We start from the raw sequence: 27668 nt of genomic DNA, 5'->3' as shown, positions 1-27668 counted from the left end.
AGAGCCACCAATGGGGAAAGATGCAGGTTGAGGACTCTACAGAATTGTCCATATTACCTGTTATACCTGGACTGTGTACTTTCTGAAGTTACCTGAGGAGGGGAGGGGCAAAGGGAGAAAGAGAATCCCAAGGGAGCCTGATGAAAGGCTCAATCTCATGACCCTGAGATCACGACTGATCCAAAATCAAGAATCAGATGCTTAACCGACTGTGCCACCCAGGCGCCCCCATAATCATCTTTTTAAAATGAACACGATTACAATCTCCATTTACACAGAGGATGCTGACGCTTAAGAAGATAAAGGTGTAATCAAGGTCCCACTGGTATTAAGTGCTGGAACCGGGACTCAAACCCCGGTCTGTCAGATGGACTCCAGCCTGGATTCGGTCCCCTAAACCACATGATATTCTGTCATGAGATTAAGGATATATCTGACACCTCAGACTGGAGTCATGTGGTTACTTATTTGTAATTATTACTCTGTTATTGGCCAGATGTATTTATGCCACTGTAAATATGTCCTATATATACGCAATTATATAATGTTTCAACCAAATATCCATTTTACCACCACCTTTTTAAGCAATTAATAACTATTTCAATGTCTGTCTACACTAGCCTGTGAGTATAGGGTGCATATGCATTTTATTCCTATGTCCCCAGTATCGGGTGGAATATGAGGCCCATGATGGTGCTCACCGATTTATAGTTATTGAAGAAATAGACAAATGCACCAGTTTCCTACTAGCAGTATATAAAAGTATTTATTTTCCCACACTCTAACAGCACTAGGTGTGACCAGTTTTTAGGATAGTTGCCCATCAAAAAGGAGAAAAATAATAGATTTAAAGTTAAAATTTGGATATATAATACTACATGTTTCTGGTCTACATTGTTTTCTTCTGATTAGAACAAGGATCTGCATACTACCACTTGCACATCAAATCTGGCCCACCTCCTATTTTTGTAAATAAAGTTTTATTGGAAAACATCCATGCTTGTTAGTTCATGTATAGCCTATGGCTTCTTTGATTTTACAATGGCTGAGTTCAGTAGATGTGGCAGAGACTATAAAGCGTACAAAGCCTGAAATATTTACCACCTGGCCCTTGATAGGAAATGTTTCCCAACCCCAGCCAAGAAGAACCGAGGCAGGGCCAACCTTTTGTTCCTGAAGTTGTGGGTAAAAACCATCATGCCGCCCATAGATTCTGATAGGCAGGTTACATAGAGAAGAGTTCATGATAATCTCAGTCAAGACATTCCAGCAGCTACTAAAAATGACTAACATTTGTTATTTCCTTAGGTTGCTTAAATCGCCAGTTCAAAAAGAAGCAGATGTTTCATTTTTTGGGTTTTGGTTTTGGTTTTTAACCTCACTCCTTGCCCCTTCTCTAAGGCTCTGTTAACTAAATAGAAACAAATACAGCCCTGCAGGCTGAGATATGAAAACGGGACAAGGATAAAACCAATCAGAGCTATCTGCTAGGATTGTTTATATATTCCATCCCATTCTCTTAAGATCAACATCTAGTTATATCATCGAGAGAGGATGTGCCCTAGAAATATACGTGAATGTTCATTGAGTATTGTAACAAAAAAAATCTAAATGATTATCAACAGGAGGAATGGACCAGTGAGTTTTGGTACAACTCATACAATGAAGTAATATACAGCAGTTAAAATGAGTGATCTAGAGTTGATGGATAAATCTCAAAAACTTGCTAAGCAGGAACAAAGTGGCAGAAGGATATATACAGTATGATCCCGTTTATGTAAAATATCACACCGTATGAAAATAAACCTAAGTGTGTATACATATGTAAGAAAGCTACAAAATACATATATAGGGATGAAAAACGAAAACTCAGGGCTCAAGTTCACCTGCACAGTGAGAGAGAGGCAGTTGGGATTGAGGAGGGCTTCATAGGGGCCGCTTCGTATTTCTAATTATTTTTTTCACCTGGAATAGGAACACAGAGGTTTTCTTCATATTTTCTAAATTTTGTCTGACTAAAACATTTTATGAAATATTAACAGAGAGAAAAATAATGTGTAGTGTCATCCGGACTCCTATTGCCAAACAGTGAAGTGCAGGGAATCAGACAGTCAGCATTTAATTTGGTACCTACTGTATATAGTGGGGACAAGTTTTACAAGAATCAAACTAAACTGGCTTTGAGGGTGAGTGAGTAAGTTAAGGTCATGGCGACTGCAGTGTCACCCAATGACAGGCAAGATAAGAAATTGGGATTTGGGGGCGCCTCGGTGGCTCAGTCGTTAAGCGTCTGCCTTCGGCTCAGGTCATGGCCCCAGGGTCCTGGGATCGAGCCCCGCATCGGGCTTCCTGCTCCGTGGGAAGCCTGCTTCTCCCTCTCCCACTCCTCCTGCTTGTGTTCCCTCTCTCGCTGTATCTTTCTCTGTCAAATAAATAAAATCTTTAAAAAAAAAAGAAAGAAAGAAATTGGGATTTGCTCCCGCTGCACCTCTGCACTCTTGCTCACAACCCAAGTGTGGATTGTGAAATCAGTTCAGTAGACTGCTATTATCTTTTCTTTTCAATGGAATAGAACAGAGAACAATAATCAGGAAAACATCCCAGTAGGTAGAGTGTACATAGTAGGGAAAAGTACCATTTCATGAAATGACGCTTGTCTTGGTGAATGGGTGAGGATGTGAGCACACGCATCAGTGTGCCTGTGTGTATTGAGTTGCTGAGTGAAATGTATTCCTGTGGGTCATGGCCAGAAAGGTTGAAGGCCACCATGTTACAGTTGACTCTTGAACAACGCGGGGGTTTGGAGCACTGATTCCCTCCCCCCACACACGCACCCAGTTGAAAATCTGTGTATAACTTTTGACTGACCCAAAACTTAACTACCGATAGCCTACTGTTGACCAGAAGCCTTACTAATAACATAAACAGTCAATGAACACATAGTATGTATGTTATATATGTATTATATACTGTATTCTAACCATAAAGTGAGCTAAAGGAAAGAAAATGTTATTAAGAAAATAATAAGGAAGAGAAAATACATTTACATACTGTTTGGCAAAGAAATCCACAGTTCAGGGGCACCTTTGTGACTTAGTCGGTTAGGCGTTTGACTCTTGGTCTCAGCTCAGGTCGTGATCTCAGGGTCACGGGATTAAGCCCCGTGTTGATCTCTACGCTCAGCTCAGAGTCTGCTTGAGATTCTCCCTCTCCCTCTGCCCCCCCTCCGCTCATGTGTTTTTCTCGATCCCTCTCCCCCCGCCTTTTCTCTCTCTCTAAAATAAATCTTTTTTTAAAAAATCCACAGTTCAGGGCGCCTGGGTGGCTCAGTTGGTTAAGCGACTGCCTTCGGCTCAGGTCATGATCCTGGAGTCCCGGGATCGAGTCCCGCATCGGGCTCCCTGCTCAGCGGGGAGTCTGCCTCTCCCTCTGACTCTCCCCCTCTCATGCTCTCTCTATCACTGTCTCTCTCAATAAATAAATAAAAATCTTAAAAAAAAAAATCCACAGTTCAGACCTGTGTTGTTCAAGGGTTAATTGTAGTTATCTATTGTAATAAAGGATCCCCAGAGTTAGCAGCTGAAAACATAAATATTATCTCACAGTTCTGAGGGTCAGGAATTCAGGTGCAGCTTAGCTGGGTGGTCTTGGTTCAGGGTCTCTCATTAGGTTGTTGTCAAGGTATTAGCTGGGGCTACGGTCTTCTCTGAGGCTCACTGGGGGCTGAGGGACCCACGTGGTTGCTGGCAGGCCTCCGTTCCTCATGGGCTGTTGGACTGAGGACTTCAGGTCCTCACAGCCTGGGTGTCTTCACAGGGCTGCCTCAGTGACTTCAAGACCTGGCAGCTGGCCCCCTCTAGAGCAAGTGATGAGAGAGAGAGCACATCCAAGATGGAAGCCACGGTCTTTTGTAACCTCATCTGGGAAGTGACAAGCTGTCACTTCTGGTAATACTATTATCACAGGTCAACCCTCCGACAGTGTGAAAGGGAATTGCCTAAATGTGAGAATGCCAGGAGGCAGGAGATTGGGGCCATCTTGGAGGCTGACAGCCACAGCCGCCGACCTTGTCTGGGGGAATGTAACTGTCTAGAGTTTCGGAAAGTAGGAAAGTGGATTATTAGCGGATCAAAGAGGCATATACAAAGTCCTGGCTAGAGTTGTAAAGCCTGATCCTTAAGGGCAAATACCAAGCCCACCGATGTTTGATTACATCTCTTCACGCTTGGCACCCGTCACACTTACCAGTATGTTGCACCGAAAGGCACACCACACATCTTTAGACACAAAGGTAATTCAGGAGTTCAGAGAGCAGGGCTGCAAAGAAAGACGAAAACATTTAGGATAATACAACTTAAAGAAAAGAAAGCTGAGGAACAATTTAATGGACACTTTTTGTTTGTTATATGTCTTGTTTGTGTTTCAGTGTGCCCTTTGCTTCAAGCAAACCCAATGTTAGAAAACTTGAATTTCCCAGTTAGATCTAGAAGGGGCTCTAGAAAGTCTATAATTCATCTTTGTTTTACAAAGAACATGAGGCTTGAATAATTTTTGGTTTACAAAAAGTTCCTTGAACTCCTTGTATAAGAGAATTTTCTATGGCAATTTTTCTCAAAATTGAGTAAGACCCTTTATTTTTTTTATTTTTTTTTTAAGATTTTATTTATTTGACAGAGACACAGAGAGAGAGGGAACACAAGCAGGGGGAGTGGGAGAGGGAGAAGCAGGCTTCCCGCTGAGCAGGGAGCCCCATCTGGGCCTCAATCCCAGTTCCTGGGATCATGACCTGAGCCGAGGGCAGACGCTTAATGACTGAGCCACCCAGGCGCCCCTTGAGTAAGACCCTTTAAAAAAAATTCTTAAGGTCTCTGGTGTTAGATTATTTTTATTATAGATAAATCTAGGTGTGTGAAAGAGCCCCTAGGAATAGCTGTCCCCTGGTGGGGGCAGACTAGACAGAAAAAAGCTGAATAAGTAAGGCCTCGCCAAACGAGTTCCTCCACCCCACTGAGTATATCAGAGGCTACAATAGTTATTTATTTGAATTAACACAGAGAAAGAAATTTAATCAGGCAAGGAAATAAAATGCAAGTCAAGAGATTTAAAAGGTGCTTTTTTTCTTATTTCTCCGACTATTTCATTTTTCTCTCATTTTCTTTGTCCCCAACATTGAGAAAATCACCCCAGACTTCCTGCTCTTCCCTGGATAAATATCAGGTCTTGCCTGCTTCTTCAGACTAGGTGAATAAAAGGAATCTTGCCCGAGTTGTCATTTTATCAGCCAGAAACAGGGTCAGGAAATGTGTCTCTTTACCCCTCCCCATCCCACCCGCAATGGAGGGGTAAGACCCTCAGCAGGGGGCTCCCACTAGGGCTGCTTTTGCTGCCTGCTGGCCAGGCTGGGAAGCCATCCCAAAAAACCCAGTGACATCACAGCTTTCCATAAACATCCTTGAAATTCCATTTCCTGAGTCACAATTGGTAGGTTTTCTCCTCCTCTTTATAAGTTCAAGGTACAGCACTTAAAAGTTCCTCTATAAATTGTAGATCACTTGAGATTTTGTATGTTGGCCAAACACCATGTCAACACCAAACCGTCAGCCACATAAAATGGAGTAACCCCTACTTCCTTAAAAGTTTGGTGTGGTTGAGCGCACACACAACACCAGGCCTGTTTTCTAGTGGGAAAGGCAGCACCATACACAGACATCGACGGAAGGAAACTGAGTCTGTGGGTCACAGATAGTTTCAGTGAGTGTGTTAAGCTCACTTGTATGTATCACCGTTGACGTAACACGTCCAGTGTGCTTGAACCGTTCTGGGCACTGGGCTCGTGGATGCAGAGGGGCAGGGCCTGGGCCAGGAATCCAGAGACCCAGGTTCTAGCTTGAGCTGAGTCGCTTCCTAGTGCTGTGGCCTGGGAGCCCCTTCGCCAATCTGAGCCTTGGGTCTCTCATTTGGTGTAAAAAATAAGAGTTGTCTGTTGCATACAACTGTAGGAGAGAATTAAATGAAACATGTGTGAATGGAGACAGTTGATATGGGAACTCTAAAACACTGTACACATGCAAGATATTGAGGAAGTAAACAAGTTCTACATCCAAGGGCTAACAAAACCCAACATCTTTATTCTCGAGCATTTGACTTATTTGTATCTTCATTTGGCTCTTCCTACAGCAAATATGTTGTTTGTTGGTTTATTTTTTAATATTAGCCCCTAGGACAAAAGGGAAAGCATACCCACTTTTCCCTTGCCAGGTTCAACACACACTTTCCTGGCCCACTCACTGCTTCTGATCACGGGCGCAACCACGTGAAGCAGGCTAGCGTGAGAATTGGCAGTGTAGACAGAAGGTACTTTAAACATTTACTGAATGTCACTGTGGAGGCCATGTGTAGACATAGACGCAAATGAACATTTGAATGTGGGATTTCAAATTACATCTGTATGCATTGTCTCATCATATTTCACTTCTCACAATAATACATGAGATTAGTTACTGCCGCCATTGCTGTCCTTCAGTGAGGGGTGTGGCTTATTCAGTGTTGCTGACGTGCCCAAGATAACACGGAAAGTGGTGGAACCGAGAGTCAGAAACACTTTCCAGACACAAAGTTCTGTGAAACAGAGTACTGTATGTTACGTTACAATATATATTATTACCAATACATTAATATATTAGTTAACACATTAATATGTGAATTAATATGCCAACTGAAGGCCCCACCCTCTCCTCATACCATTTTATATTTATATAAAATATCTCCCTAACATAACTAGCAATGCCCTAGAGCAGGGGTTGATAACTAGAATCCCCACAGGCTGAATCTGGCCCACTGTTTTTGTAAATAAAGTTTTATTGGAACTCTCATTCATTTATGTATTATATTTGGTTGCTTTCATGCCACAACTGCAGAGTTGTGGCCACACTCCAGCCATTGTGGAACCAGCTACAGCTCTGCATACTGGGGAGTCACTGACTGATTCCAGGCCATTCCCCACAGATAGAGAATTATTTCCTTACCTGGGGATCCAAGTTCCAGGTTAAGAGGCCATGTTTCATGCCAAACACGAGCTCATTGCTAAAAGGAAACACAAATGTTGGAAAATGTGCCCTGGGATGTTTGGTCTCCCAAATCTTTGACCTGGACTCGCTGTGGATAATCAAGAGGCTTGAGATGATAAAAAAGGACAAATTTCAGAGAAATGAAGTTTCTTAAAACAAATTTCTGTGATGCCCATCAAGTAATGAATGGATAAACAAAATGTGGTCCAGCCATCCTGTGGAATATTATGCAGCCATGAAAAGGAATGACATACTGATGGATCCTACACTGTGAACGAACCCTGAAAACCTGCTGAGTGAGAGTGGCCAGACACAATGGGTCACGTGTCGTATGCATGACACGTATGTGTCACATTTATAGGAAATGTCCAGGAGAGGCAATCCATGGAGACAGATCGCAGGTTGCTGGCTGCCAGGGGCTGGGAGGAGGCAGAAGTGGAGAGCAAACTGCTTCTAGGTGTCAGCTTTCCTTTGGAGCTGAGGACAGTGGATCAGAATTCCATAGAGGTGGTGGTTTCGTCATATCGTCATATCGTGATTAGACTAAATGCTACTGAAGTGTTCACTGTGAAATAACTATTTTTGTGTTCTGTCAGTTTTGTCTCAGTGTTTACAAACAAAACAAATCGCTGAGGAGAGAAAAGAAAATATAAATATGATGTTGACCGTGACATCCGTTAAATAATACGATATTTTCAATTTTAGAAAATGAACAACACAAAACCCAGTGATGAGCTTCCATGGGTCTGCGTCCGGTGCGGGTCTCTCGCAGTGGACACTGCCCGGTCACACAGCTGACCACCTCCCCTGTCCTTGTCTCTGTCGTAGAAATGGAGAAAACCCGATGCCAACTGGAGAGAGAACACATCCTCAGGGCAGCAGGGGTGACGGGCTCACAGCGGCCCAGCCTGTTTGTCCCTGAGTGTGACGAGCATGGGTACTACGTGCCCACCCAGTGCCACGGCAGCACGGGCCAGTGCTGGTGCGTGGATCGCGACGGCCGTGAGCTGGAGGGCACCAGGACCAGGCCCGGGATGAGGCCCCCCTGTAAGTCGGAGGGCAGCGCTGCGCTGAGCTTGGGTCTGAGAAGGGCCTCAGGGATCAGAGGCCCCGTGCCCGTGAGCAGCCCTGGACACAGGTGCCACGTTCTGTCTGCCCTAAATCCTGCACTGCTCCACCGGCCCGGACCCCATTCCCTCCCTCCCTCCCTCTCTTCCCTCTGCACCCCTCTTCTCTGTCCCCCTCATCATGCACCCCACTCCCTCCATCTCTCTGTCCCAACCCTCTCCTCATACCGGTTCTCTTCCTCTCTGTGCACACCTGTTGGGTACAAATTTCGGTCGCACTGGCTGTGGCCATACCGCGTTGGTAGCAGAGGGTACGTGTGCTGTAGGTCCCTCAGGACAGACTCCCTGCAGTGGCCACCTGGCCTCCCAGCAGCTGCGGGCTGGGATGTGGCAGGCTTGGAAGAGGCCAACCGAAGGCCTTCTCTGGGAGGTGCGGGGCCGGGAGCCGGGGGGAGCGTGAGGCCGGCCGGGCTGTGCTGCTTGGGACCCATACTGCCTCAGCCTCCACACTAGAGAGGAGCAAAGCAATCTCTAGGAAGGATCCCGGCTCTAAAATCCTGCAGGAAATGGTCATTGTCACAAGCGACCAGAATCAATCAGTCCTTTAAGCTCCATTCTCAATTCAGCTGAGGATCAAGGACTGATCCTCTACCAGATATGTTCCTGAAGCTGCTAAGAGGCCGCTAAGTGAGTAGGGAGTGGTCCTTAATTCATGCAGCCAATATTAACTGAGCTTCAGATGCTGGGGTCAGTGCCCGGGGGTCCAGAGAGGGAAGTCACAGAGGCGGCCCCCAGAACCTCACGGGACAGGTGAACAGGTGTAGGGCAGGGAGAGGAGCTCCGTGAGAGAGGAGGGGGCCGAGAAACCCAGACTTATGAGGGTGGTGGGCTAGTTGGGGAAGGTGTTGCAGATGAATATGTTATTGAGCAGAGGCAAAGGTAGCAGCTCTGGGGACGCTGGGGTTGAGGAGGCCGATTGCAGGCAGCAGGTGCAGGCTGAGAGGTCGGAGAGAGGAGGGGAGCCCGGGGGAGGGCCTTGGATGCCCAGCAGAGGGGCCTGGGGTTGATCTCGAGGGCAGCCGGGAGCCCGGGGAGGGTCTTGAGCATGCATTGATGCGACCAGGTTTGGGTTTTAGAAATACCGCTGGCTGATGGGTAGAAGCTGAGCTGGAGTGAGCGGCCCCGGCGGGTGCCTAACAGGTGAGGGAACCACCTGGCTTGCTGGCAGGGAGTTTAGAGAGGAGGGATGGAGTCCAGAGCTAGTAAAGGAGTCAGCCAGCCTGGTTTATGTCACTGACTGGGTACGATGGGCAAGACAGGCAGGCCGGAGAAAGAAGTGGAAATGGCCCCAGTAAGGACCGGGTCCAACTCTCTCTCTTCAGAGAGCCGGAGACAGAGCCCCGGAAGGGCCACGACTCGTCCATTCCGGCCCCTCCCCCTGCAGCCCGGGCTGCCTGTCCCTTCTCAGGACATGGTCTCATTGGGGGGAGCCAGGGAGTAGTGCCACGCATCGGGGTCTGCGTTGAGGAGGTGAGGCCGAACCTGGGGGAGAATGAGCCCCTGACCATCATTCTGTTCCTGGAAGGCCCAGGGAGGGCATGTGCCCGCTCGTTGGGTTGGGTCTGTGACTCGCCCGCCCCGCGGGACAGGGAGTGTAGGGCAGGTTTGCTCTGAGCGCCCCTCCCGCCTTGGGAAACTCAGCAGCTTCCCCTGGAGTGCGAGCTCCCTGGGGGCAGGGGTTTTGGGGGGCTACTCTTGCTGTCGTTTTGGTTCACTGTGGCAGCCAGTGTCCAGAGCAGGGCTGGAATGGTTACATTATTTCTGTTTCTAGTAAGGGGAAGGCTAAGCCGTTGTTGGGCGTTTGTTTGTTTGTTTTCACATGACCTTTAATATTAAACTCATGCCTTGCCTTATCTTCTTCGCAAATGCCCTCTGTGGTCTTTCTGCTCCTTGTGCTTCTAGATGTACAGTGGGCACTGGGTGGCTCTGCCGTCTGTGGTGCCACGAAGGTGGCATGACCCCGTGCGTGCGTTCCTGCTGCACGGAGGCCTTGCTCATTGACCTCTCCTGCCACCCAGGTCTGAGTACAGTGGCTCCGCCGATTCACCATGGACCCTCCGTTCCTACCGCTGTGATCCCCCTGCCACCTGGGACCCACTTACTCTTTGCTCAGACTGGGAAGATAGAGCGCGTCCCCCTGGAAGGAAGCACCATGCAGAAGACAGAAGCCAAGACGTTGCTTCACGCCCCGGTGAGTGCTGGCTAATTGCACATTAGCAATTAGCTTCGGTGCTTCGGTGACCTGGGAAATCAAGCAGGGAGTTGTTAGACCAGCCCCGGGGCCTGACCCCTGGACTCAGGAGCCTCTTGATTTCCGTGTGACCCCAGGTGTCCATCTCTAGATGGGGCCACTGTATTCTTGAGCTGCCTGTGGAGCTCCAGGAGGGGTTGGGAGCAGAAGCGGGAAGGCCTTTCAGAGACCACTGTGGTGTCTGACCCCTTGGGTGGGGGCGTCACATGGGCTAGGTGTCTCGTTTGTGTGCGTCTCCCAGGTCCGACCTTGCCATTCCTGCTAAATTAGTGCAGCGGCTCGTGTTTGGCAGACCGTCAACTCTAGATCCTCATATCTGCCCCGAGGTAATAATAGGCTTCAGCTTCGAGCTTTTCAAAGCATCAAAGAGGCATTTTGTGAGTTGGAGGTTTTTGTCCGTTAGATAGAGGTTGGACACTTCTGAAAAGCCTTCCAGTTTCATCTGCAATCCTGACCACCCCCCCAGCCCTCGGCAAGAAACCAGACCTGAGAACTGGGGTCTTCTGGCACGATTCGGTCAGGGTTGCCGGGGCAGAGGGGGACCCTTAGGTCCCGTAAGGAGTGAAGAGGCTTTTCAAAACCTTTTGTCATTAGCCTTGATTGGATTCATGTTCTTCCCCTGCACAAAACCCTCTGATGGGTTCTCCCTTCACCCAGAATAAAAGCCAGTTCTTCCCATGGCCTCCAGCCACTTCTCCTACCCCATTCCCTGTCACCGTCCCTGCCGCCCCCCTACCCCAGCTTCAGCCGTTTGGCCTTCTGGCTGGTCCTCAACTCACCACACACGTATCCCCATCTCAGGGCCTTTGCACTTGCCGCCCCCCCTGCCTGGAGTCCTCACCCTCCCAGACACTTGCGCAGTTCCCTGCCTCACCTCATTCACATTTCTGTTGGCACGTCACCTCTCTGGGAAGGCTGTCCTGGCCGCCCTGTCCACACTGCTCTCTGTCTCCCTATCCTGCTTTGTCTTTACCGTAGCACTGCGTGATATATTGTATATCAACATATATGTTCTGTATCTGATGTATATGTTCCCACTAGGAACGTAAAGCTTGCAAGACCAGCAACCGTCCATCTCTTAATGGAGGTATTTGTTTCACAGTGGTGTTCTTAGAGCCAAAACTATTTGCTGAATGAATAGGTGATCTCTGTGTTCTTCTGCTGTCTCTCAGAAACATAAATCCCTTCAGGGGCAATTGTCATTCTTTCTTTGTGTCCTCCAGTGCACGCGCTCAGGTAGCGGGAGTGGGTTGAGCCCCTTGTGACAGTCATTGTCACCCAAGACAAAGGGCAGAGCCTAAATGTCAAATGAGGCTGTGAAAAGCAAAAAGTTGAGGTGGGATAGGTGGAGGGGAGGGTGCTCAAACAACAGGATTAAGATTCACTGTGTTCTTTTAATGTATTTGTTTTTTGGGTATTTTTGCCCTTTTAACTACTTCATCGTGATGGTGCAACCATCACCACCATCCACTCATCATCCCAACAGAAACTCTGTACCCATTCAGGAATAACTCCGTCCTTCCCCAGCCCTTGGCAACCACGCGTCTACTTTCTGTCTCTATGGATTTGACTCCTCTAGGGTGCCTCATGCATTCGGAATCCTTTGGTATTTATCCTTTTGTAACCAGCTTACTTCGCAGAATGTCCTCAAGGTCCATCCATGTTGTAGCAGATGTCAGAATTTCCTTCCTTCTTAAGCTGATCATGGTATAGATTTAGCACATTTTGTTTATGCATCATCCATTGATGGACACTTGGGTTGCTTCCACCCATTGGCTATTGTGAATAATGCTGCTGTGAATGTGGTTGTACACATATCTATCTGTTCAAGTCCCTGCTTTCATTCTTTCTGAACATAAACCAGGCCTAGAATTTCTGAATCATAAGGTAATTCTGCAGATTTTTTTTTATTTTTTGAGACACTGCCATACTGTTTTCCTCAGTAACTGCACCACTTTACATTTCCGCCAGCATAGTACAAAGATTCCAATTTCTCTACCTTTTTGTCAACACTTACTATCTTCTGGTTTATAATAATAGCCATCCTAATATGTGTGAAGTGGTGTCTCATTGTGGTTTTGATTTGCATTTCTCTAATGAGTGATATTCTCATCTTCTCATGCACTTAGGGACCATTCATGTATCTTCTTTGGAAAAATGTCTACTCATATCCTTTGCCCATTTTGTAATCGGCTTATTTGTTGTTACTGAGTTGTAGGAGTTCTTTATATATTCACTTTGCATTTCCGTAGATATTTTAGAGTAAGCTTGTTTCTACCAAAGGGGAAAAAAAGCCTGCTGCGATTTTGATCTAGATGGCATTGAATCTCTAACTCTATTTAGGAAAAACTGATGTCTTAGCAATATTAAATCTTACAATCCATTAGACTAATTTATGTCTTCATTTATTTGAGTCTTCCTTTATTTCACTCTGTGATGTTTTATAGTGTTCAGTATAGAATCTTGCACATTTAAAAATATTTGTTCTTAAATACTTTGTTTTGGGTGCTATTATAAACATTACTGTTTGAAATTTTTTATTTTTTGCTAGTATGTAGAAATACCACTTTATATTGACCTTTTACACTGCAGCCTTGGACTGGATTCAGTTGTTACAATAGTTTTATGGATTCCCCAGGATTTTCTACATAAACAATCAAATTGTCTTAGAGTGGTTTTACCTCTTCCTTTCCAATATTTCTGTCTTTTTTTTTTAAAGATTTTATTTATTTATTTGAGAGAGTGTGCATGCACACGCACACGAGAGAGAGCACACGAGCAGGGAGAGGGGCCGAGGGGGAAGCAGACTCCCCGATGAGCAGGGAACCCGACTCGATGAGCAGGGAACCCGATTTGGGGGCTCAATCTGAGGACCTGGAGATCATGACCTGAAGGCAGACGCTTAACTGACTGAGCCACCCAGGCGCCCTATTTGCGTCTTTTTTTTAAAATGATCTTTAGGTAGGTAAAGATTTCTTAGATGGTATATAAAAAGCATTAGTCATAAGAGAAACAATAATAAATTGAACTTAATAAATATTTTTAACTTTTGCTTTTGAAAAACACCATTGAGAAAATGAAAACAAAAGCAAACAAAAAAGTGAGAAAAACTACATAATGAGTGGAAATATACACATACACACACACATATATATATGTATATGACAAAGATTTTTATCTGAACTACATAAAGAACTCCCAACTCAATAGGTAGACTAAAGACTTGAAGACACTTCATTTAAAAAGGTATCCAGGGGTGCCTGTGTGACTCAGTCAGTTGGGCGTCTGCCTTTAGCTCAGGTCATGATCCCAGGGTCCTGGGATTGAGCCCCACATCAGGCTCCCTGCTCAGAGGGGAGCCTGCTTCTCCCTCTCCTTCTGCCACTCCTGCTTGTGCTTGCTCTCTCCTTCCCTGTCTCTCTCTCGCTCTCTGTCAAATAAATAAAATCTTAAAAAAAAAAAAAAGGCATCCAGATACCTGTAAAGATGTGAAAGATTCCCACCATCGTTGGTCACTCAGATGCTAGTGAGTGGGCCACTCTTACGCTGTCTGTACTTCCAGGATAAAGTCATCATTGGACTGGCCTTCGACTGTGTGGACAAGATGGTTTACTGGACGGACATCAGTGAGCCTTCCATTGGGAGAGCCAGTCTGCATGGCGGAGAGCCAACTACCATCATTCGACAAGGTGGGCAAGCAAATACCACTCTCCCTTCTTGGTTTGGCTTCTTGGGGGAGAGCAGAGTGCATGGTTGCATACAGGATATAGTGATTTGAGTGGGACTGGGTTCTTGGCCTCAACACCACCCTTTCCAGCCTTCTCTGAAAAGTCCTCTAAGGACTCATCATTAAGTCATGAACACCTTAGCTTGGATTTGTTGTTGGCCTAAGAAGAATACAATTAAAACAGGTAAGTGCCCATGCCTTTCTCTAAAAGCTTATCCAGCAAGTTTTAATGAACAATAAGGGCCGAACTCAATGGTCCACTTTGGATATCCATTTCTCCTCTGGCTGTGGAGCCTAGAATTGATTCTCAGGATGTCTGCCCCATGGTATGCTCCATTAGGCAGATGCATCATAAAGTTGGGAGGATTACAAGCATATTGGCAAATATTATCCCTGATAGGTGACTATTCCCAAGACAATTTTCAAGTCAAAAGTTGCCAGTTTAGCCTGCGACATCGTGGTGGTTGGCGGGGGAGGGTCCTTTTCTACCTTACCCCCCATGGTACTTGCTCAGATTGCCTGTGACAGAGGAGTATAGCAAAGCGGGCTGAACTTTCGTAGGTATTCCTCAATTTTTAGTTGGCATTACTGATAATGAAGTGCATAACACCTTGGCATAGCCTACCTCTCAACATTTAACCTCGAGTCCTTAATTTATAGAGGTTGATTTAAGCCAAGGACTGTGCATTATTATAATGTCTATATTCAAGTCATGACTATTTTCTGTGGCTGTGTTTTATCAAGATTAAAGACCCAAGAACCTGTATAAATTCCCCTTTACTGAAAATATTACATAATGCTAAGTCAATAACTCATCAGCTGACTTGCAGATATTTTCGATCAAAAGACATTGTTGTGCCAATGATAGGTCTTGTATAAAATCTTCTTGCTTCCTCTGCAAAACACTCAAGTCAAAGATACACCTTCTAAATGTATGAGCCTCATTTGGTATTTCTTTTGACTTGGGGCTGAATGTCGCTTTTCCAATTTCCAGTTTAATGTTTCCATGACAATTGATATTCTCAGAGAGTCGCTGTGCCTGTGGAACAGCCTGCGGAGAAGTTTTTTTTTCCCCCTTCCTTGGCTCCTTCACAAAAGATGATGCAGCAGGACAGGAATCAAGCAGAGGTTGACTTAAATATGTCTAGCTTCGGACATAGACCCTGCATCCTTTTCTAGAAGCCAAGGTGCTACTTAAATAATGTCTGCCAGTTTTCATGGTTTGGCTTAATGAACAGAATTTTGAAAATGCCTTTTTGCGTCTTCTCCCTCTCTCTGTTAAAAATGTTGTTGCTGTTATCTCTGGTTTGACTTGCAAACCCCGTGGAAGAGGGGAGTAGGTCATCACTGCTATTTCCTGTTGCTTCTGGAACTGATAATCATCCAAGAAAGCTTTAAGCTCAGTAAGGAACATTCCAGGCCAAAGTCCACTGTGAAAACACAGAATGAAACTAGAATGTGATCTTTGTACAGGGAAGATCACTGGGGAAAATTCTCTTTTATTTAAAAAGGGAGAAAGAAACTTCCACTTCATCCTTTATCATGGTACAGGTAGGTGCCTCCCTAGTGAGTGAAGGTGGAATGGGGTCCCAATGCTAAGCGTCTCTCTCTTTCCTTGAGTTAAACTCCTACCCAAATATCTTTAATAAGTATCCTAATCTGTTTCCTCTTGACATAAGCAGTATGGAAAATACCGCCTTGCTGTCTTCCCTTCTTAAGAAGCCCTGACTGCACAGTAAAGGGTGAGGTTTTCCAGACATTTCTTTGGCGTGATAGTTCAAAAAGAAGTTTTTTCCTGGTTGGAGGAGGTTTGGTTGCTCTTGAGTTCGAAATCAGGACCGGAGCTGTTTCTAAGGAGATGGAACGACACGGAGTTTCTGGGTGCCCCTGGATGTCTTGTGAAATAGTGCTATTGAACAGCCTTCCCCCCGACTTTCCTGTCTGTGTGTCTGAGTCGTCAGTGTCCCTGGCAGAGGATGTGCTCATCCCAGATAGACCCTGGAATGATTTATTCTGGTTTTGTCTGAAAGACACCAGAAGTCTTCCGAGGTCAGCCTTGCTGCCCCTTCTCCCCTAGGGACGTGGGAAATATTTTAATACCTCCCAAATCTCTGCTTCTGGTTTGAATAATAAAAACCTTGTTCAAGGGCTGTTTCTCATTCTTAATAAACTTCCTCTGGCCGGGGTCCTTTCCGGGGGGCGGGGCTTTGGTGTTTCCAGCATCCACAGTCAAGGTCATATTAGGAGTCAAGTGAAGGCTGATCTGAGAGAGCCGAGGGTCTGAACCGCTTACACACTGGCGAAAAACACAGTGTGGGAATGATTTCCTCAAACCTGGGATCCCTCGGGTAGAGTAGCTTCTTCCTTGGCCTCTTCCCCTTCCTGGTTTCCAGCCATACTAAGTGACCTTTAGCTGTCGAATCAGTAAGATTAGGAAAGAATCCTAAGTGACCAGTAAAACCCTGGTGGGGATCTAATGTTTAGTTTGTTTTTATTTGTAGTCAGGGCATCATTTCAGTCTTGAACTTGTGGTTAGGTTAGGTGGGCACTGAAGGCTCATATTGCAGTGGGCTTACCCTGTGGCAAGCCCTGGCTTGAGAATCAGTCACTTATAACCTAGTACGGACTCTGGGAGTGTTACTTCTGATAACTGACGCCCCTTCTTTGCACTTTTCATATTTGTATAAAAGAAATAACAGCTATGGTTTCTTGCTGTTACTTCTCTGAGATGACCCTTTTCCCCTAATAACTAGTGAATAAGGCAAATCTATTTTTTGTTCCATTCCCATCTTAAGATCTTCCTATGCCTCCCCTTTGCTCATGGGATAAGCTCTAAGCTCCTTAACATGGGCATCCTAACTTCATCTCTGGTGGCTCTCCCATCCTCACAGACTCCAGCCGTCCAAAATTATATATAGTTCACTTCAAGCCATGTCCAATCTTCCTTTATACTTATGTGCTGGTCCCACCACCTGGCATCCCTCAGCTAGGATCTTTGCCTGACAAACTCCTGCTGGTCCTTCAGGAGCCAGCTTCACGAGGTGTCACTTCCCCTAGAAATCCTTCCTGGGTCTCCCCAGGCTAAGTCTGGTGTCCGCCTCCATGTTCCCATAAAGCCAGAACTCAGTCTGAATTGTGATCACTTGCAACCTCCTGGAAGCCAGGGCCACAGCTGAGGTGTGATGTTGGGCTTGGTTCCCAGTATGGTACACAGGGTAGGTGTCTGCCAAGTAAATGAGTGACATTCTTTAATGCATCACTTTGAGTGTTGGTTAACTTATAAGCAACAAGCATTCCACATTCCCATTCGTTTTCCCAAAGTGCAAGGGTGGAACACCATGTGAAATAACACTGAGTAATCAGAAAAACCTAATCTCACCTGCTTAAAAAACCCAGCAGTGTCCTGTGTTTGGTTCTAGATCTTGGAAGTCCAGAAGGCATTGCCCTTGACCATCTTGGCCGCAACATTTTCTGGACTGATTCTCATTTGGATCGAATAGAAGTTGCAAAGCTGGATGGCACCCAGCGCCGGGTGCTGTTTGAGACTGATTTGGTGAATCCCAGAGGCATCGTAACAGACTCCGTGCGAGGGTAACTGTGTGTAAATATGGGTGTGGGTCTATTCAGTTTGCAGCTGCTTTTTTATATATTCTCAAGCGGTAGGCTCTAACTCCGGCATCGCCCTCCTGAAATGAATGCGTCACAGGATGAACAGGTCTCAGTGGGTGGCTTAGAGATATGCACGGTGAAATGCCAGAACATTTATCCCAGTTCCCCGTGACCATGGACTTGATCCCATGTTCCACTTTTAAATCTTTAAGGAAGGGACCCTGTAAGTCGACAGCTCAGAAATTGGTTATTTCCATTTGAGTTGAATGTGGATCAAACCTGTGTTGTGTCAGCCCCAAAAGGGTATCAGAGGAGCATAAATGTACCCCTGGGGCTCAGGCCAACACACCATGGACCCCTGGAAGACCCCTTCTTGGGTTTTGTCATCACACCAATGCTTTCTCTCTTTTTCCCTACGACAGGCTCTGAATCTACACACCACGCCCTCAGCGCCTTCACACTCTGATCCCTTCCCTGTGAGGCCACATCCCTAGTTCTGTGGCCCCGTGGCCACCTCCCTGATGGCAGATGCTGTGCCCCCCTGTGTAGGGACAGCAGACAGGAATTCCCACATCTGTCTCATTGCAGTGTTCTGCTTTGTGCTGTCTTTTTACCCACTTTAGCGAGATAGACCATGTCAGTTATGTTTAAGGGAAGCGAATTCACTAGTAAAGAGTAACCAAATTCAAACAACCCCCAAATCCAAGTCTCTTCCCAAAGGAGAACACGTCTTATCGTCTCCAGACCCGTTTTAGCCACACTGTGTTTGAACACCTGCTAATGTCTTCATCGTGGGTTTTTTTTTAAGTTGTCTTTGTAAACTTCTTCTCATCCTCTTCGTTATTCGTCTCCCTCTTTCCCTTCCTTTTCCTCCTCCAGGAACCTTTATTGGACCGACTGGAACAGAGATAGCCCCAAAATTGAAACTTCCTACATGGACGGCACGAACCGGAGGACTCTCGTGCAGGATGACCTGGGCTTGCCCAACGGGCTGACATTTGATGCCTACTCATCTCAGCTCTGCTGGGTGGACGCAGGTGACGGAAAGCCCCAGGCCTGACTCCTGGCTTTGGAGCAGTGCTTTTTTTTTCTTCTTTAAACTAAACATTTATTCTTACCCACTGCGGGCTAGTATCTGTTCTGGGGAAGATGGTGTGAGATAGCTCTTTCACTTTCTTGCGCAAAAACAGCTGCCCATCTTTGCTCTGCGATGTATTGTTTCTCAAGGCTTGACGCTCGCTGTCCAAGGGCAAGTTCTCAGTCTTCTCAGTCAAGAGTCAGCAACCTCTAGCCCATGGGCCAGATCCAACCAGCCACCCGCTTTAGTACCACCTGGGTCTTATAAATGGTTTTTACATTTTTAAATGTTAACATTGTAAGAGGTTACATAAATGTCTCCAGCATGTCCTCAATTGTGCCTCTTGGCCCACGAAACCTAAATTAATTACCATCTGGCCCTTGGAGAAAAAGCATGCTGACCCCTTGAGCCTGTCCTCATCCTAATATCATCTCTCTATTATGCAATTCATGCCTTACATTCCTATAGCTCGAATCTGTCCCCAAGGACTCAGGCGGGACTTGGAGCCAAGGAAGAGAAAGGCGTGCAGTCCTGCTGTGAGCCCCTGCCGTGGGGTGTCCCTGAGGCAGGCATGTGGGCGGGATGCTCCTTCGGGGAGCAGGGTCAGTCAGCTGTCCGTGTCTGTGGAGTACCGTACCTGCCCTGTTCCCAACACTGCTGGCTGCCATCGTGGGCCGGGGTGTAGGGGCTGCATCTTGCATCCAGGGTAAGGGCTCTGAGTGAGGGGAGGGAGGGCCTGGGAGGCTTCAGGGGGTAGGGACTTGAGCGAGACCTGGAAGACGTCATCATTCCTACTAAGTCCCCAGCCGCTCTGGGAATGAGTGGAGCAAGGAACGGCCCCTCGGCTCCGGCCCACGTTGGAACCAGGTCTGGGTCCCCCAGCGGAGGTGGGAGTTGGCCAGCGACAGGGGCAAGGCAGGGCAAAGAGAAAGCTTTCCACGGTTGAAGAGCGGGTCACGTGTGTTCTCCAGGATCTGTCATGGTCGCACTGACTTCTCTCACCCTTGCCCTCATCACTCGTCTTGACACAAAGGGGCCGTCTCATGTGTGCACAATGAACGCCTTGTTTTCGCTCCGCATAGGCACCAGTCGGGTGGAGTGTCTGAAGCCCGGGCAGTCCGGCCGACGCAGGGTTCTCGAAGGGCTCCAGTACCCTTTTGCTGTCACCAGCTATGGGAAACATCTGTATTACACAGACTGGAAGACGTACGTCAGCGGGGGCTGGGGAGCCTGCCCTGCCACCCTGTCTCTGGGAGGCCAAGCCCCCTGCCATGTGGCCCCCTGCCTTATCCTTCTGGTTGTTAGGAAAGGAGGGGGAAGAAGAGTGAGGGCGAGGGCGCCTGGGGGGGTGGGGGCAGGAGGTCCTGTTTATCATCTGGATGCTCCTGGATGGGCACCTACTTGGACTTCTGGAGCGTGTCTGTTCTCTCCCCACAAGCTGGCCCAAGGTCCCTCGGTGGGTGGGCTCCATGCCCATGCTGTGCCCCTCTTCATTTCGCTTCTTAAACTACAGTATTCCCACAGCCCCTTCTTGACCACCCATCCTGCACAAAGGAGGCTTCACACAGAGCAAGCAGCTGTGGTCGGGGGCATCTGGAGAGAAAGCTGCTTTCCCAGCTTGGAAGTTAGAGCTGAGGGGAGAGCTTAGCTCATCTTTGTCCTTTTTTAAGAAGCCAGAGAAACGCAGGCTTGTCCCTTCACAGGAGGAGGGAGGGATGGCTAGGAAGGCAGGCCACCGTGTCTCTGCGTGGCCTCTGGTTTGTCCCCAAAACCACAGAAGAGGCTGCCCTGTAGACAGAAGGTTCGAGCCATCAGATGTGTCTTTACCTTCTGCCCTTTGGTGTTCCGTAGGAATTCCGTGGTCGCTGTAGACCTTGCTATTTCCAAAGAGACGGATACCTTCCACCCCCACAAGCAGACCCGGCTATATGGCGTCACCATGGCCCTGGCTCAGTGTCCCCAAGGTAACTCACCTGTGCTCTTACTGTTCAGGGTGCCCTGAGGCTGCAAGCCCACACCCTGGCCTCTTGCAGCCCTCATCACGTGGCAGGTGAGACCCAGTCCCTTCCATCATGCATCTTCCATTATTTAGTGGGTGAGCCACGTAGAAAACATTAGGGGATGAGGTGGAGATGGTGGACCAGGGTGAGGGAAAGCGCTGAATCTTGGGCTGGCTCTAGAAGTGAGTGGTCTTCAGGTTCCAAAGAGGAACATCCGTGTTATGATCTCTGCTGCTTTCAAAGTCCATCGATTTGGCCTCACAGCCACAATAATAATTGTTGCTCCTAATAATGACGAGCATGGATGAGGTGCTTACTGTGAGCTGCGTACTTCACATACATCGGCCCGGCGTTCTCGGTGCTGTGTGCTCATTGGTTCACTAATCCTCATAGCAGCCCCACTGAGGTGGGTACTGTGCTTGTGCCCATTTTATAAGTAAGGAAAACTGAAGCCGCTGGCCCAGAGTCACACAGCTCAGAGGCACGGCTGGGGGTGAGCTAGGCAGCCCGGCTCCAGAATCTGCTCTCCCTGAACTCGCCCTCCTTGGCTTCCCACCTGCCCCCCCACCACCCTGATCCAATGTGAAGCCGAGTGGACAAGCTAGACAGAGAGCGCTTTGTGCTTGAAAATTCCAGCTCCGTGTTATAATGAGAGCTGGAAAATCCTTCCTGAGACCTGTTCAGTAGCTTTGATGGTAAATTGGCACAGTCCCCAACTCAGGAATCGGAAAATGATGTTTTTGCCCATCTGGCAGATCCTTAGTGAAGAGGATTCCCTATTCCTGGAGCACCCACATGCTTGGCCCCCTGGAAAATTAAGAGGGGGCTAATACAGAGGTTCCTCTCTTAGGGGGCAATTGAGCTGATTTCTGCCTTTTCCAGGTCACAACTATTGCTCAGTGAACAATGGTGGCTGCACCCACCTCTGCTTGGCCACCCCCGGAAGCAGGACCTGCCGTTGCCCTGACAACACTCTGGGAGTTGACTGTATCGAGCAGAAATAAAGACAAGAGTGCCTTATTCCCTCTGCAAGTATTCAGCAGCACCCTATTTGAAAGGGTCCAGACTGAAAACTATCTGATCTGGTGGCCACCACGCCGAGGTCCTATCCAGCCTGAGCCCCAACAGTGTTCCCCTCACTGTCCCCCAAAACATATGCCCTGGGCTTCCAGAATGGGAAAATCTCTTCCCCTACACATAGACAGAAAACCCTCCCAAGGGAGGATTATATGCCCATCCCAGTGCTCTGGAACCTTTCCCCAACTTAGCAGCCTAGTGGTGAGCAGAGACTCCCCAGGCCTGAGCTGCCCCCTCCCCTGTGGCCTTATGAGCTCAGCCTCACTCTGACACACCTGCCATCCTGTTATCTCCCTGACATACCAGCCAGGACCACCCAGGCGAGGCTGTGAATGAAGGAGGGAGTTAATCCTCCCCCACTTTTCTCTTGGTGCTCAGATTTCCCTCATCCTCCTAGCTTTCTCCCCCTGAGTCTGTACCACCTGCATTCTGCCCAAGGTCCCCATCACAGTGAGTAAGCCTTGGCCTTCGTTCAAAACCCACCCTGTCTTAGGGCTATGTGGATACTTGTGGGCCATAAGGAGCAGCCCCTCCCAGATAAGTTACTGGCATTTCAGCAGGTAGGCAAAGCCTTCAGTCAAAAGAGTGTCCAGTGGCAGGAATTTCAAGGTGTAGAGTCAGGTGTTTGAGGATGAGGATTTTTCAGAAGTGCTTACTTAATTTACACCAGTGGTTACCAGATTATTCCTGTTTGTGCAAAGCACCTGGATCCCAGCATCTGGTCTCTTGAGTGGCTGGCACCGATGCCCCGCCTCCCTCACTTCGGGCATAGCTGGGGGCTGGTACCAGTGATGACTCCCCTATGGGCCCTTCCCTCCCTCCTGCACTGGTGAGAGCTGATCTACAGTCAACATGAGCTCACTTCTCCTTTGTTTCTCCCTCTGCTCATGGCCCTTGCTGGCTGTCTTTTCATCAAAGAGGGCCAGTTTGAGTATTTATTTATACTACTGACCCAGACCCTTGATTGCTCATTGGTGTAATTAAAGTGACCGTTGCCACCTGTCATGTTTATGTGTTTAGAAACATCTCCAGGCCAGACGAGTAGCTAGTGTTACCTTTTATCGGCTGCTTCCCAGAGTTGCAAAACAATAGGAATTTTGGATTGAAAGCTGAGCATATAAGGAGTTGGAGTCAGGAAGGATTAGGGTAAGGGAGTAGAGAAAGCTCAGTGGAAAGTACCAAAAAGAGACTGATCAAGAGGAAAGGGTAGAGAAGGGCATTTGACAACAGCAATGAGAGAAACTCTTTAATAATCCCAAAGAGAAAATGGCACCTTTTGCCAAAGAACACTTATGCTTGAAGACATGGAAGAATTTGCTTGTTTTTCTCCTTGGGGCAGAGATCCTTCCCCTTATCTGCAAACCTCAGTGAGTTCATTCCTCCCTGTCCCACCTGTACCTCCTCCCCACATTGTCCTCATCTGGTTCAGCATCCCAGTGGCACCTGGATCGGGAAAGAGCCTTTCCCTGAATAATTGGAGTTTGTTTTGAGAGCCAGATATATCCCCCAAAATCACACGATTTGGGGAACACATGGGTCTTTTATCCAGCCCAGCCCCCTGAATTAGTTTTGCTTATTTTTTATATTTATCATTCCATATCAAACCCTCTATATCAAATGTTTGTCATGATTTTGTATAGGTTTTTATAACTATTTTATTCATTTTACTAGATTCATTCTAAAAGTTTTCAAATGGTCAATTCTTAAACTGTGGAATCCACTGAAGGTGCTTATTAACTGTTCCCCCAGATTTATACAAGTATTGGATGATTCCTTGAGTTTACAGCTGTACAAATATCAGTGCAGAAAATTAAACAATTTTTTGTTAAAAAAAATCTTTATCTTGTTTGAATGAAGACATTTACTGTTGGGGGCTGATTTAGGATAAGACAATAGCCATTTAATAATTTGAATATAAAGTTACCAAATCCAGCAATTCCACTTCTAAGTATACACCCAAAGGAATTGAAAACGGGCTCAAACAGATCCAGTGTTCACAGCAGCATTTTCTCGATAACCAAAGGTAGAAACAGCCCAAGTCCCATCAACAGATGAAAGGATAAATAAGTGTTGTACTCCTACGATGGAATGTTTAGCCATAAAAAGGAAAGAAGTTCCAGCATGTTACAACATGGATGAAATTTGAAGTCATTATGCTAAGTGAAAGAAGCTAGACACAAAGGAACAAATATATGATTCCACATATATGAGGTCCCTCGATTAGGCAAATTCACAGAGACCAAAGGTAGACTAGATGTCACCAGGGCTGGGGGCAGGGCGAATGGAGAATTACCACTTAATGGTTTCAGAGTTTTTATTTAGGGTCATGGAAGAGTTTGGGATATAATGATTGTACAACATTGTGAAAGTACTCAATGCCACTGAATTACACACTCAAAAATGGTTAAAATGGCAAATTTTATGTTACATATATATATTCTACCACAACTCTTCAAGATTAAGAATGTGATATACAAGAACTGTTAAATGTGCACTTTAAATAAGTGAATTGTATGGCATGTGAGTTATAGCCCAATATAGTTTTTTTTTTTAATCACTAAAAAAAGAAAAAAAGCTTGTGATGGAAGATTGGCAAGTTGCTGATCACTGTAGTAGTTGCCTATATTCTAAAGATTCCAAGATTCTAGTCTAGGTAGTCCTGTGAAAGGACTTTGCAGATAGAATTAAAGTTATTAGGTACCTTAAAACAGGGAGATTCTTTATCCTGGACAATGCAGGAGGGCCCGGAAAGCCAGAAGAGGAAGGCAGAAGAATCAACTAAGGCCAAAACATAAAGCAGGTAAGATAAAGCTGAAGGGTAGGAAGGACTTGACCGGCCATCGGTGCCTTCAAAATGGAGGAAGGCCATTATGAGCCAAGGAGCAAGGTTACCTCTACAAGCTCAGAACAACTCCTCGCCAACAGTCAGCAAACTGGGACCTCAGTTCTATAACCACAGGGAACCAGGTCCTACGACAACCTGCATGGGCCTAGGAGCGGGTTCTTCCCCAGAGCCTTCAGGAAGGGGCACGGCCCTCCAGACCCCCTGATTGCAGCCCTGTGAGACCCTCAGCAGAGGACCCACCTGAGCCACGCTGTGCTGGGCTTCTGACCTCAACTGGGAGATTTCCCATGGTGGTGTTTTGAGTCACAGAATGTGTGGTAACTGGTTACAGCAGCAGTAGAAACCTAATACACTTGTTGCAGCTAGGTGTTGGCATATGGGATTATGCCAGATACTTTCCATTTGTCCGTCTACTCTCCCCATCCTGATCTGAACCCCAAGAGGCCAAACCACTTGGACAACTTCTATGGCTCCCTTGCCCCCTGGCTTCCTAGCAGGCAAAGGAGGGAAAGAAGAGAGTGAGAACAGATCTTTACCCCCCACTCCCACCCTGCCAGTGTCCCCAGAACCATTTCCTCCCCTGGTCTCTCTGGGCATCAGGGAGGTAACAACTCCCTGCCCTATCCGCTCAGATTGGTTCCCCACACCCCAGCCCTAACTTTAACCCTCACTCGAATTATCCTCATGGGAGCACATCTATCTTTTGTTGAGACCCTACCTGATACAGGAGTTTGTAATTCTGGTGATCTCTACTTTTGAGTATGTTTGTCTGTAGTTTTGTCCCCCCCACCCCCAAAAAAGGTAAAAAGCCATCTCATAATCATGTCACACATACTTGTATCCAATTAGGATACGTGTTACAGCATAACTAGTAAGTATGAATTATACAGATGTACACAAAATGTACCAAAAAAGTCTTTTTTATTCCATAACTCATTTTGATTTTCAGACTCGGAGCCCTGCATTGGCAGACAACTCACTCTGGGGGAATTCTAGTTCAATGCAGTAATTTCTCAGTCACTCTGGGTTCAAACTCAGTCATATTCAGGAGTCTTGTTGAACCCCTCCTTCCTCACCCAGGCCCCAATCTCAACTCTCTGCAGCTTGTGGACCAGCCCCCCAGTCTCAGGCTGGCCTTCCACCCCCACTGGTGTTACCTGTGCTTGGCCACTCAGTTTCTCAGGGTTTTCCTCTGTGTGTCTTGGAGTGGTTGATCCTGTGGTCCTCAAGGGTCACTCTGCAGCCTCCTCACCCCGGCCCCCTGGCCTATGGGGACTGCAGTGTTTCCCTCAGCCCTCCCTCACCGCTTGTGCAGATGGGGTGACGTGCAGCTGTCCCTCCATGCCCCGAGGGGGACAGGGCAGTCAGTGGGCCAGGGCTTTCTTCCTTTTACCCCACCCCTCCCCCTCTGCTCTGAGCCCTTCTGGGGGCTCCTCTGCCCACAGGCATGGCCTTGCACACCTTTTCCTGTTCATACCCTTGTTCACTACCACCCCAAGAACATCCCTCCTGAGAGCATATGGAGCCTCAGTGGCCGGCCTCTCAGGCAGGGGTCCATGGGTGGGATGGAGAGAGAAAGGACACCCCAGGGGGTGATGCCTCAAATGATCAATTTACCTAACACACACACACATACACACACACACATAATTTAAGAATCCAAAAAAGAAATAATAACGGATCACAGGGATGAAAAGTACAGCGTAGGAAATATAATAATATTGTGATAATTTTGTTGATACATGGTGACAGATGGCAGCTATACTTACCGTGGTGAGCATTTCATGATGTATATGATCGTCGAACCATGTTGTACACCTAAAAAAAATAAATAATAAGGGCATAGCTGATCTAAAAAGGCTTCTCAGAGGGAAAGGATCTTAAAAGGCAGGCCATGTCAGTAGTCCTAGAGTGAAGTGAATCTCCTTACCTATGACCTGGGCCGTTTTACTTCAATACTCACAGCAACTGAATTTTCTTATCTGAGGAATTAAGGGTTTTGGGGTCTTACTAGTAATCCACTCAGATTTAAAGAAACAAACACCGGGGTGCCTGGGTGGCTCAGTCAGTTGGGCGTCTGCCTTCCAATCGGGTCCTGATCCCAGGGTCCTTGGGCTCCCTGCTCGGTGGGGAGTCTACTTCTCCCTCTCCCTCTGCTCCTCCCCCCACTTGTGCACTCTCTCATACTCTCTGAAATAAATACATAAAATATAAAAAAAAAAAAAAACAAAAACCACCATGGGGCGCCTGGGTGGCTCAGTCGGTTGAGCGTCTGACTCTTGGTTTCAGGGTTGTGAGATGGAGCCCCCACCCCTCCACCCGCATGGGGCACCTTGCTCAGCTTGGAGCCTGCTTGAGATTCTCTCCCTCGCCTCCACCCCCCCCTCCCCTGCTCATACGCACTCTCTCTTTCTCTAAAATAAATCTAAAAATCTGAAATAAATAAATCCTCCCTGAGCCCCTCACTTCCTTTCACAGCAGACCCTCCTGAAGCGAGCCAGGGAGCCCAAAACAATAGTGGATAGTCCACTTTTAACAGTGAAGGTGGCCCTGTACGTGCCCCCATCCCATCTACACCGCCTGACCTGCCACCCTGACCTTCCCCTTGGGTGCCCCCTCCACAGTCCCTTCGTTCCCCTCAAGTCTGGGTGATTCACTCCGGGGTGGTCCATAAAAGACTTGCAAGGACAGGGGGGCGGAGCAAGATGGCGGAGGAGTAGGAGACCTGGATTTCGTCTCCTCTCAGGAATTCAGCTGGATAGGGATCAAACCATTCTGAACACCTACAAACTCAACAGGAGATTGAAGAAAAGAAGAGCAACAACTCTCCCATCAGAAAAGCGACCACTTTCTGGAAGGTAGGACGTGCGGAGAAGTGAATCTGAGG

General features: G+C 47.2%; 1 protein-coding gene across 2 annotated transcripts in view; it reads left to right on the top strand.

Moving 5' to 3' along the window:
- NID1 (nidogen 1) overlaps positions 1-23771 on the top strand; it is a 78391-nt gene extending 54620 nt beyond the window's left edge. For both annotated transcript variants that reach the window (XM_035008512.1, XM_035008511.1), the window contains 8 exons: positions 7896-8114; positions 10213-10385; positions 14008-14134; positions 17592-17763; positions 18661-18818; positions 19942-20065; positions 20711-20823; positions 21742-23771. In XM_035008512.1, coding sequence (XP_034864403.1) covers positions 7896-8114; positions 10213-10385; positions 14008-14134; positions 17592-17763; positions 18661-18818; positions 19942-20065; positions 20711-20823; positions 21742-21863 — 1208 coding nt within the window. In that variant the 3' untranslated portion in view covers positions 21864-23771. The remainder of the gene's footprint in view (positions 1-7895; positions 8115-10212; positions 10386-14007; positions 14135-17591; positions 17764-18660; positions 18819-19941; positions 20066-20710; positions 20824-21741) is intronic.
- The last annotated feature ends 3897 nt before the right edge of the window (positions 23772-27668 follow it).

This window comes from Mirounga leonina, unplaced genomic scaffold, assembly GCF_011800145.1.
Source record: "Mirounga leonina isolate KUSES-001 unplaced genomic scaffold, KU_Mleo_1.0 Mir_152, whole genome shotgun sequence".
Lineage (NCBI taxonomy): Eukaryota > Metazoa > Chordata > Mammalia > Carnivora > Phocidae > Mirounga > Mirounga leonina.
This window is presented reverse-complemented; position numbering and strand designations above follow the sequence as displayed.